This window comes from Agelaius phoeniceus, chromosome 4 (genome assembly GCF_051311805.1).
Source record: "Agelaius phoeniceus isolate bAgePho1 chromosome 4, bAgePho1.hap1, whole genome shotgun sequence".
Taxonomy (NCBI): domain Eukaryota; kingdom Metazoa; phylum Chordata; class Aves; order Passeriformes; family Icteridae; genus Agelaius; species Agelaius phoeniceus.
In genome coordinates, this window is record NC_135268.1 from 46436392 (window position 1) to 46448737 (window position 12346).

Sequence of the window (12346 nt, forward strand, 5' to 3'; positions counted from 1 at the left end):
GTTGGGAGGAGAGTGGCAGGAATCTTTGTGAAAGGGATTTCACAGGCATATTTTTTTATTATTCCCCTTTCTTTGCTCTTTCCTAATTCCCAAGTTGGGCATGTGAAAGCAGAACTGTGCTGGCTATAGCCATCAGCACGTGCAACTGCAGCACCAATTCCCACACAGGAACTGGGTTTTGGAAGCAGTATCAGCAAAGCAATGCTTTGCACTCCATCACTCTCCTTTCTTACCTTGGTGGACAGCTGTGCATACAAACAAAATGCTGTGTGTATAAACAAAGAGCTCTATATACAAACCCTCATGCTGGCCTCAGTGCATTGCCCTGTAACGTGGTATGGCTGAAAGGGACAATGTAAGGGAATCTATTAGTTTATCACTACTCCAAAGACAGCTCTGCCCTCAGCCACATGCTCACATTAACTCAGCTTGGTTGTTTATGGGCTCCTTCCACAAACCAGTTCAACTGGCCCACCCCACAGAAAGCGTCTTGATAGTCCTTTTCTAGGTTAGTGAATAAAATCAGTGCAAAACCATAATGAAGTTCATAGTAGGTGTGATGAAGGGGGCAGGACCCCACAGCCAGCAGCAGAAGGAGGAGAAGGGATAGGTAGAGAAAAAGAGGGAGCAAGACTTGCTGGAGTGTGGCAGGGTGGTTTTTACAGAACTACAGCCTCAGCATTACCAGTTTGGTCATAAAAGCAATAACAATGGCCCCATCTGACATCATCTAACATTAATCCATCCATCAGTTACCTCCTCTAGTGCGAGTCCACAATCTTAAATGGCAAAAGAAAAAAAGCTTTAACTTCTCATGTCTCCTCTTACCTAGAAATAAGTGCAGTTTTATGGCTCTGTCCTTCAGTATGGCAGCTTTCCAAACTGCCTGCAAAATGAATGCGTTTGGATACTGCATGCATGGTGTGTGCAACTCTAAATGTCAGTAATTCTAATGAATTACAAAACCCTTTTAAGAACAGCTTTAAGTTTATAGTGTTCTCATGCCATCACTGCCATACTTGGAAGGGAAAGAGAGAGACTGGAATTTAAAGTTCTTCAGAAATATTTACAGGATTTTCAAACTAAGAAAACAGATTTGTTGTCCAGTCATTAGGAGGGGAAAAAATCTCATTAATGTTAAATTCATGCAAGATGTGCCTTCCTCAAATGTGGAACACCTATTCCATGGGTATTTAAATATGATGCATTGGTCTGCTTATTTATGTGCTCTGGAACTTGTGAAGTCATTGAACAGAAAGCACAGCAATGCAAATTATTGCTGATTCCCAGAAGCATGGTCTTCCCTCGCCAGGAAAACAAAATACAGTCAGGCCAGCATATTTTGCTTTTGGTGCTCTCCTCCAAGAATACTTTTTAACCTGGGATTAATTAATTATACAAGGGAAAAAACGTAGTGGATTGTTTCTCACTGATGAAAATAGCAACACACACTCCGTATCTCTATGAGACAAAGATTTTAAAGGTTGAACTGTATGCCTGTGGCTTATACATCAGAATTATCTTTTACAAAATAACTTTAAAACTGACACTGGAGTATACCCAGAATCATTCAGATCCCACCTCAAAATAAAATTGAAGTAATTCAATGAACCATCTCAGATGTCTGAATTTGGCCTTTTATCATGTGTGTTAGCCAGAAGCAGTTCATTATCACAACATTTCCACCTTTCGATTTTTTTTCCATGCCTCCATGTTTGATTTTGCAAAGCTCATTAAAAACTGTGGAGAAGCACATAGTTTGGAATGCTGCCTTTCTGCCTGCAGTCTGGGTTTATTTTGACTCATGCCACAGTCAGTGTGTAAACAGTAAAGGGGTTTACTCAGTAAAGGCTTTGAGCAGTTTCACAACTGTAAGTCTATCGCTATTTCTTGACTGAAAATCAGAATACTATGGGAGTTATTTGCACTTTCAGCACAGAGCTAAGTGAACATTGTACACAGTGGATGGTAACAAAATAGTAAGAGGTCTGTGCTGAGATTCTGCTATTCTGTGTAACAGCCAGTGTTTCCCAGAAGTTCTATTTACCTTGTTCTGATAACTGTATGTGAAACAATAGTTTTAAAAAGACTGTAGAAATCACAGTGGCAGGGATTTCTTTTTAAAGTTTGAAGCATTTTAAATGATAGCTTACATCTGAACAGCATTGTTAATTATTATTTAATAATCTTATTAATGTAAGCAGAAAAATTAAGTTAACTTTAACCCACCCCATTATGTTTTTTAAGGAAAATTTTCAAGTGAAAAGTAGTTGAGACTTGAACTACAAAGATAGCATATGGCACTCAGTAAGAGATGGCTAAGAAATGTCATTTAGTGATCTTACCATGAAATGTAGGGTTAAAAATGTAAAAGTGATGACCATATTTTAATTTCCTTGGATGCTTTCTTTAGTGACTGTGCAAACCAGTGCTGGCCTTGGTTTCATAAAACTTTATGTAGATTAATGCCTGGGAATTTATCTCCAGTGGATAACTGGATGCATCATGTGCTGATGAAACTAAGTACTGAAACATGCTTATCCTAGAGGTTGTTGCTAAGTACAAAATACATAGCAAGCCATAATAGAAATCCTTTTAAATCTCCTTATGCATGGCTAGGAATCTGTTTCACTATATATGCAAGAGGTTTCTTAAATCTTTTGTCATCAGGATTTCTCATCCACGAAATTGGTTATAATGCATTCAGTGTTTGTATCATTTAGTCTGTGGAGAGCTGACCTCCTTTGCAGAAGAACATGCAGACAAAGCCCAGGAGCCAAAGTAGAGGCTGTCCACTGAGACAAGAAGGCCATTGTATGACAGTTTGTTACATGTATAATGGAGCTGGACTTTATCAGTGGAATTATGAATTTAAGTCCATCAAGAAAATATTTTAAACTTTAAAGGTAGAACACACAGTTCCTCAAATTCAAAATCGTAATTTAAAATGCATAAATCCAGTATTCTGCATTGCTACTACTTTATTTGGGTGCATGGGGTGAGAGCTTCTGTTAATGAGAACATAATTAATTGCCTGGTGTTATACCCAACATAGAACTGACTAGTACCTAGTTTAAAAAAGACTTCACATCATGAACCCACATTTTCATTTAGAAGTTAGCTGTTCACACTACAGTTTTTCATAGTGACTGTCCTGTTCAGGCTGCCTCTCTTAAAAGAAGTTCAGGCTAAACTAGTTTGTGTGGCATTTCTGAGAAGACTAATAAAAATGCATCATTTGCTCATTTCTGAGAGAAGCTCCAGTCCCCCATGTTTTGGGTGCAGCAGGTTCAGGCTGTGTAATGGGCACACAGGGCTGATATGGACTGACTTGGGGTCTAGGACAGAGAGGCAGGTCCTGCTGCCTTGGTCACCCTCAGGAGGAAGGGATTTGCACAGCTGGGGTAAAAGAGAATGAGAACTGAGGTAGGAGTCCATGGAGAGTGAAGAAAAGTGATGTCTTGAAGAGAGAATGCTCCTTGGGAGTAAGATAACATCTGGATGTGAAGATGTATAGAGAAGGTTGACTCAAAGACATTTCTCTAAATGTTGGGAAATAATATTATGTTGTCATCCAGACAGGTTTCTAGAGAGTGGCCAGGGTAGGAGGCATAGCTGGAATGGAGACTGAGCCAGCCAGGCAGTGAAAGTGGCTGTGACTGCTGTCTGCAGCAATCCTGCCCTGTCCCTCTGTCTCCTATCTGCTCTTCAGGAAGGTGTCACTGAGACAGGTTTGGGCAGAGTAAGGTGGACCTAAAGAATGAGGCAGGTCTGCTGACTGTCAGTAAGGAAATGATGAGTGAACCTCTACCTGGGACTGGAGTTAACAAAGGAGAAGGTCCAGACCCAGAAGAGGAAACTGTGGTTTATTAACTAGCATCAATTTGATGAGAAGATCTGTAGAAAATGGATATGTGCTTATAGGCTTAAAAAGTATTGCAAATGTATGTGAAGGTTAATGACAGTTGTATAGCTAAATCTCATCTTGACAAACCAAACGGTAAGCTTAGATTTTAAGACACACTGATGTGTTTGGAAGGCAGTTTTGCATATTGTACTGTATTTTCAGTGGTGTGTAGTTCAAGGACCTTGGCACTCCTGAATTTGAGCAGAAGTTGAAGCAGGATGTGTGATGTACATAATGGAAGTTGCAGACCTGATGCAATTGCTGCAAAGCATTTAAAGTTTAAAAGGGAAATTGGTTTTGAGATGCATCCATGTCAAATATGTATTAGAGACTTTATTTTCCTCACTGCCAATGAATTTAACCTCACTCATTGGAGGTTACTTTATCTTGCCTTTGTACTAATTTTTGTGAGGCGTGTGCCAGGAATTTTTTTTAAATACCCTCTGTGAAAATAAAGGTCTTTGCTCTACCCTTTCCCACCTATTTCAGGGGTTTTAGTTGAGTAGGAGAGAAGTCTGGGGATGTAATCTTTGTGAAATCAGAGATTGTCTTTATTAGTGGTCAGACGGGCTGGAGCTAGATAAAGCTTGATCCGGGGATTCAGTGGTAACTTCTCTCTGCATAAGTCAAAGGTTGCAACACTGTGAAATTTGTAAATTATTACACAACATAGAACTGAAACCAGTTTAATATTTCCTGGTCTTGAGGTCCAGGACTTTGAGAGGAGAATGTGTTTATAGCAGAGAGGGAGGCAGCTTTCTGATTCTTGTGTGGCCCCTTGAAAAAAACCAAACAGTTTTGTGTCTAGCATGTAGATGGGACATTCACCCTTCACCCGCACCATAAATACAATTCCTCTGAAATCACTGGACTTGTGCATGTACCCACCAGCTGCAGCCTGCAGGACTGAGCCTTTTGCCTTCCAAATTCAGAGCAAAGATGAAATCTGGATAAAAAAGAGAGATCTGGATAACTTTTCTAACCTGCCACTGCCCTGCTATTTGACCCATGGCAATTCTTCCTGTTTCTCTTCTTCTCTGCTGTGTTGTGGCTGGGTCTAATTATAGATCAAACTGCCTTTTCTTTTTTGCTTTATGACCTGCAGCGAAAGCATCAGTAGCAGCTTTCCCATTTTCTTTGATGGCTTCAGGATCAAGCCCTGTGTAAATACCATCTGCAGCCAATCCTGTGCATAAAAGGCAAGGGAAAAGAGAAAAAACTAGTAATTCTCCCTGTGCACACATTTTCTACATCCAAGTACAAGTTTCATGAATCTGAGAAAATTAATTTGAAGCAATAGGGCATGTCAGCATTTCTTTTCTTTTTTAGTTTTTCAAAACTGCAGATACAGGCTCTTCTTTGCACTTCACTCAAATGAATTTGTATGTGCAAATTACACAACTTCCTTTGGAATGAATTAGGCTTTTTAAAGCTCATCTTTGCTTCTGTTGAATTTGGGCTGTGGTCCAGTTTAATGAAAGGAGCAGCCCTACTCCAGTGCCTCCTCCCTGCACACACTACTCTTCATGCAGCTCAGGGTACTGGCCCAGGGGAAATTCAACTCCAAGATATATTGAAAGATTGGTTTTCAGCTCAGTTAGGTTCCTCATCCAACCCACAGTACAGCCTCATGAGCAGAAGTATTGACACAGGGCTAAACTATCACTTCCATGAAGCTGCTGCTTCAGTTTTTCTGCCTTCTGCATTGTGTCCAGCCTGTTTCTTCCTTTTTCCTTGCCATAGCACTGGCAGTTCTCTAACCACACTTTACCAGCACAGATTTTAGTTGGACCATGTCCTTGGAACAGTTCTTGGAAAGGTGGAGAAGGGCAGGAGACCATGGCAGACTGCTCTTAGCTGAGCCTAACCTGCCTTGGAGCTGTGTCACAAATAGCACCAGCTTTTGCTGTGCTTTAAGTTGCTTGTGCTCAGTCCTGCACTCTGAGTGACTGGAGAAGAGAGGAGAAAAAATATAATTTTTTGGTTGTTTTAGGGATACCTACCAGATGACCAGATTAGCTCACTGAGGGATAGAGGAATGCTCATATGTATTCATACAGTACTTCAAGATATGTATCAGACTGCTGTCACATTTTACAGAGAAGCTGGTTAGCTATTGCTGCTACAGCAACTTATTTTTGTTTAAATTTTAGTCCTTCAGAAAATTATTTTTATATATGAAAGAAACTTTCAGTTTAGGAAGCAGAAATTGGGTCTGTGTTCTGGTTGAGTTATTGTTTAAGCTGACAAATGGTCTTGTCTCAGGACCGTATTGAAAATAATCATTGTTCAAAAGCAAAATAGGCATCTAGTAAGTGGAAAATAAGTTTTCATCTGGGAAGTTTCAGCTTATAAAGTACAATTTTAAAGCAGCATGATTTTTTTAATATAGTCACATTTTTACAGTGTCACACTGGAAGACTTTTCTGTTATTTTTAGCCTGTCAAGGTTGAGTGTTTCAGGGTTCAGATGTCTGCTATTTAGAACAAATGTAATGATTACAATTTGTAGGATGTGATGTACTTCTCAATTTAGTTCAAGTTTCCATTAACTTCTCTTTACTTGGATTCAGGTAATTGTGACAAATAGTCGTCCTTCTCTCCCTCTGAAGTTAGAGTACAGCCAAATGTAATGGGTTAATAGTTAAGTAAATTAGGGCTCTAATTGAAACTATGCTTGTGGCTATTTGTATGCAGAGCAGTTTGGGGACAGCCTTCACAAAAGCTTTGAACTGGAATAGCCTATGTCAAAACACTGGAGTATTCTCTTAATATGGTTTCCTTTGCTCTTTGCAGGCGCTTAAATACTTTAAACAAATGTGCAGTGATGAAGCTAGAAATTAGTCCCCACAGGAAAAGGGTAAGTTCATTTAATTCTTCTGTTACAGCATTATGTGTTAATAAAACTGAAAAAAAAAAAATAAATATCTAGCAGATTGTTTAGCTTTGGTTTAGGATTACACCTGAGTAGAACCTGGCAAGGACACAGAAAAAAAGTAAAAAATCTGCTTACATCTCTTTTTGTGGTCTCACTGAGTGAAAAGTGCAAGGCTTGGCAGTGGGTAAAGGTTGTCTAGCAAACTTTTCCCTGGGATGCTGCTTCCAGTGTGAAAGGCACTGGACTTCTCTGCCAGTGAGGTTGTTGGTGTTGATGCCTATTGCCTGCACTCAGGCAGGATTTTATAGAGTAGGCTTGATGGCCACAGTGAGCTGACCTTAATGTTAGACCATCATCTTGGATGTCATCTTTACTTTTGGTTCTCTGCCGTCATGTTGGAGTTGTATTATTTTATTGTGATGTAGACAGGATCAGTTAGACTGTGCCTGGCCTGCAAAGGAAAGGATTAGGCACATTGGTTCCTTTCCAGTATATTTTCAGAATACAACAGCTACCTTTTCAGAAAGTTTACATGTTTCCAGGGAGCTGAATTAAGTGTTTCCTGAATCTTCAGGATTCCTGTGGAGCAGGGTGAGAAATAAGAGAGCATCCACTGTAATTTCAGTAAGGTAGTACCAACTTGCTAATAAGGTACCACTCAATAGCTGTCTTAAAACTCTGTGTGTGTCCTAGGAGGGATCAGTAATTGATACCGTCCCCTGGGATATGACAACTGCAGATAAAGATGACTGAGTTAAGGCAATACAATGCTGCCCTACCCCTAACAAGAATGCATACAAATGCTCTGAGGTTGTTTACCAGGAATTAATCCCCTCTTTCCCTATCTGTTAGAGGTATGTTGGAAAGAGCATCCAAGCTCCAGAAGATAACACTCTGAGGCAGCATATGTAGGAACTCCCTAAAAGTAGGGGTAGACAGCTGGATTGCCATTTATGACCACCAGAAGATTTCTCATCCGTTTTCCTGGACCTTGTTAACAGTGGAATGATCAATGTTGATATTAGAGGTCAGACCAGACCTGACTTCAGGTCCAAACCTCAGATCTTCCAGAGTCTGGATGTTAGTTTTTGTTTCAGTCCTTCCTGAATTTCATTCACCACCCATGTTCTGGCAGATGGACCTGGGGCCTATTCCCTTTTGTTATTGATGTCAATAAAATCAATACTTAGCTTTTAAAGCTTTTTAACACGAGGGAAGAATTCTGCTGGCAGAAACATGTTTCTTTATGTTTCCACTGACTTCTTTGCAAATTAAAATTACTTCTTTTTTTCTTCCAATGAATCTCATTCACCCCCAAACCATCATTATTATCCACTGGCAGTTTCAGATTACTTTTTTCCTGCTGAAAACTTTAATAAGTAAGCCAGAATTCTTGGGTTTTCATCTGAGTCGTGGACAAAAGTAGTTTTCAGTAGTTAGGAGGCGAAGAAAATGATGCTTGCTCTGTGTCTCATGTGTATTTGGTCATAAAAAGTAAATACAGTATTTCACTTATTTTCCTGAGCTGATGAAATGTTCTATAAAAAGAAAAAAAGTAAAAGTAGGAGATAATCAGGATCTGAAGTATGCATACATAAACTACTTGAAATATGAATAATTTACTTGTTTTTCAAAGAATGAATGTTTGTAGTCTTGGCACACAAATAGTTATATTTTGGGGCATTCATATGTGTTTGTTTTTAAATAAAAGCAAGTTAAATAAATGAAGTGAAGTTCATAGAGCTGGGTTGCAATTAGTGTTTCTTACTCTAAACACCAAAGATTACTTTGTGGTTTCATGGTGTCATTTTAAAATATCTTCATTGGTTTTATTCCTCCAACATGAAACTTTCCATATATTTGGAAGACCAAATAGGTCAAGATCATTCCCTTTCAGTATTTAGATGAAAAGATTGTAGGCGTACAGTGATGTATGTGTAATTGTACTCCAAGCATTACTCATACCTCAGACATGTTATTTACAATTTACTTACGTGCTACACTGTCAGTGAGCTCTTGCTGCTCACTATCTACAAGTGTTAAAGTTTGCCTGAAGCTAGACTGAAGTAGAGAATTCACAGAACATTCTTAAAATGTTAGCTGCTAGCCTGTGGGAGGAAGAGTGGACCAGGTAAGAGCCTTCACACTCTAGCAGTGCAGGAGCTTCTTTTGCTGTCTCATTAGTCACAGTGAGGAGGCTGTTCAGAGTTCCCAAAGGGGTAAGGAATTAAGCCACTAAAATTCAGAATGTATGAGAAACATCTCGTAATTGCGAAGAGGAGTATAAACATATAGCCACTATCAACAAAGTGTAGCTTTGGAGAGAGTCCAGAGGGACCCCAACCCCTGACTGACTCCAGTTTAAAATGTTATGCATGCCAGGAATTTCCATTGATGTGAGGGCTATCCACTGTGACCAATTAATTAAGTCTATGGATACTAGGGTTTTTTAAAATAGAACGATTTAAAGTAGATTGTATTGTTTGTTTCTTTTTATGAACAGTATATCTTTTGCATTTAAAAACAGTTCAAATATATTGCCTGTACCATGTTATCTTTTCCCGTGACAGGCTTTATGGCCTAATCTTCCTCTCCCTGAAATAAAAGACTGTTTTCACTTTAAATTCAGTGAGAACAAGGTCATGCTTAAAGCACTTTAGTGGACATTGTATTTAAATGCAACCGCCTTTACTGTTTGAGTAGTTTGGAAGCAATACTTTCATGGTTCTTCTTTGCAGAGTGAAGATTCAGATGAAGATGAACCTTGTGCAATAAGTGGCAAGTGGACTTTTCAGAGGGACAGCAAGAGGTGGTCGAGGCTTGAAGAGTTTGATGTCTTCCCTCCAAAACCAGACTTGGATATCCCGTCCCCAGAAGCCCCTCACCTGACGAACGCGGCAAGCCGGGAGAGTGTGCTCACAGACCTCAGCGAACGCCAGGAGGTGGCTTCTATTCTGAGCATCAGCAGCACCAGCAGCCACCAGCCAACCCTGCAGAGCGAGGCGTCTACCACCAGGACAAACTCAGTAGTGAGCGTCTGTTCATCCAGCAATTTTGTAGCCAACGATGACTCATTCAGCAGCCTGCCCTCGCCCAGGGAACTGAATAGCTTCAGCTTCAACACAAAAGCCAACGAGAAGAATGCCAAGTCCAAAACAAAGAGCCTGCTGAAGAGAATGGAGAGTCTTAAAATCAAGAGTTCTCACCATGGCAAGAGCAAAGCTCCTTCAAAGCTTGGCCTGATTATTAGTGGGCCAATCCTGCAGGAGGGCATGGATGAAGATAAACTGAAACAACTTAACTGTGTGGAGATTTCCACCCTCAATGGCAATCACATCAACTTCCCTATGGTACGAAAGAGGAGCGTCTCCAATTCCACCCAGACCAGCAGCAGCAGTAGTCAGTCTGAGACGAGCAGTGCTGTCAGCACACCCAGTCCTGTCACACGAACACGCAGCCTCAGTGCCTACAATAAAAGGGTGGGCATGTACCTGGAAGGCTTTGACCCCTTCAATCAGTCAACGTTCAGCGATGTGATGGAGCAGAACTTCAAGAACCGGGGCAGTTTTGCAGAAGACACCGTGTTTTTTATCCCTGAGGATCATAAGCCTGGCACTTTTCCCAAAGCCCTCTCCAATGGCAACTTCTCCCCTACCGAAAACAACACCTCTGTGAACTGGAGGACAGGGAGTTTCCATGGACACGGCCACCTCACCCTCCAGAGGGAGAACAGTGGCGACAGCTCTAAAGAGCTGGGCATGGGAAAAAGGCGCAACTCCTCCAGCTCAATGAGCAGCCGCCTGAGTATTTATGACAATGTGCCAGGTTCAATCCTGTATTCCAGTACAAGCGACCTGGCCGACCTCGAAAATGAAGATATATTCCCAGAACTAGATGACATCCTATACCATGTCAAAGGGATGCAGAGAATAGTGAACCAGTGGTCAGAGAAGTTCTCAGATGAAGGGGATTCTGACTCTGCACTCGACTCCATCTCCCCATGTCCTTCCTCTCCAAAGCAGATTCACCTTGATGTAGATAATGATCGAAGAACACCAAGCGACCTTGACAGTACAGGGAATTCACTGAATGAAACAGAAGAGCCCACAGGGATCCAGGACAGGAGAGACTCTGGGGTTGGTGCATCACTGACACGTTCCAGCAGGTGAGATCACCAAGTGTTAGGACTTGGGGTGGCCTGGGGATGTCCCCTCCAGCCCGAGCAGCTCTATGGTAGCTGCACCACACTTAATTAAGGTGCAGTAGAAGGTGTGGGTGTTCAAGCACACATGTGCTGTTCCGTTGTTCCCCAAAACCATTAGGGGCAAGAGAAATGCTTGGGCAAGAGTTTGTGGTTCCTACAACTCATAGCTCTATGTTTGTAGGTTCAGCCTGAGTTGTCATTGAAAAAGCAATGTTAGCACAGTTTTGGGGCACAATAATTCTTCAAACTGAAATGGTGCATGGGAGGGGAGGGCCATCAAGTAGGATTAAACGCTTTTTAAGCTGTCTAGGAGAACCAAGAGTAAGTATGTTCTGGTTTGTGTCAGTGTGTAGTAAAAGCCTTGACTTTTAGATTGTTTCAAAAAATTGCATTTTTCAGTAGCAGGCTGTTTTTAATAGCATGCTAGGGTACTAAATCTGTGGGGAAAATGAGGCTTGATTACTTTCTCTTGATCATTGTAGCACAGTGGGAGACTGGGGGAGTTCCAGTGGCCTCCAGATTCTGCTGGGAGTTTTACCATGACTGTATTTTGTATTGTGAGTAGAGCAAGGATTTTAATTCTTTCTGGCTTTGTTTCCAGTTTTCTTTTAAAAGTAATGCAAATCAATTAGTCATCTACAGCTGTTTGTATAAACTTAATGGGACTTATGGAAGCACAGAGTTCCTATTTGATATGTCTTAAAAATTCATGCAATTTTTTCTTAATGGAGGTTTTGAATTCCCACTGCCCCAATACTGAAAGGACTTTGGGAGAAGGGCGTTGGAGCCCTTGGAGGATATCTGCTAGGGCAAGGTTGTGTAGCTAGCACTGAGCTGTGGGTCAGCTCAGAGTGCACATTCCCATGTGAATCACCTGCCCGTGCTGCCTCACGCCAGGTGAGGCAGAGACGCCGCTGGCTGACGCCTGTGAAATCTCAGAAGAATGCAGCCGCCAAGGGCAGGGATCTCAGCAGTGCATTTGCATTAATTCCTACACGTGTCTTGCAGAGACATTTCAGTAACCTGCCCTTTCTCTGATTCCCATCTTCTCCACAGGCACAAGCTAAGGTGGCACAGCTTCCAGAGTTCCCACAGGCCCAGCCTCAGCTCGGCGTCGCTGCAGATCAACTGCCAGTCCGTAGCACAGATGAACCTGCTGCAGAAGTACTCTCTCCTGAAGCTGACTGCTCTCCTGGAGAAGTACACACCTTCCAACAAGCATGGTTTCAGCTGGTAAGGACACAGTGCTGTGTATAGAGAGCCCGACTATGCCAGCATGACAATTGTGCCTGTCCCAGGCACTGTTTGGAAAGATGTAATGCGTCCGTCCAATCCCTCTTTTTCCATATTTGCACTTC

General features: G+C 41.4%; 1 protein-coding gene across 3 annotated transcripts in view; it reads left to right on the plus strand.

The window, feature by feature from the left end:
• Nucleotides 1-12346, plus strand: part of DLC1 (DLC1 Rho GTPase activating protein) — a 215286-nt gene that overhangs the window by 193277 nt on the left and 9663 nt on the right. For all 3 annotated transcript variants that reach the window (XM_077177496.1, XM_054633196.2, XM_077177497.1), the window contains 3 exons: nucleotides 6703-6766; nucleotides 9523-10949; nucleotides 12045-12221. In XM_077177496.1, coding sequence (XP_077033611.1) covers nucleotides 6703-6766; nucleotides 9523-10949; nucleotides 12045-12221 — 1668 coding nt within the window. The remainder of the gene's footprint in view (nucleotides 1-6702; nucleotides 6767-9522; nucleotides 10950-12044; nucleotides 12222-12346) is intronic.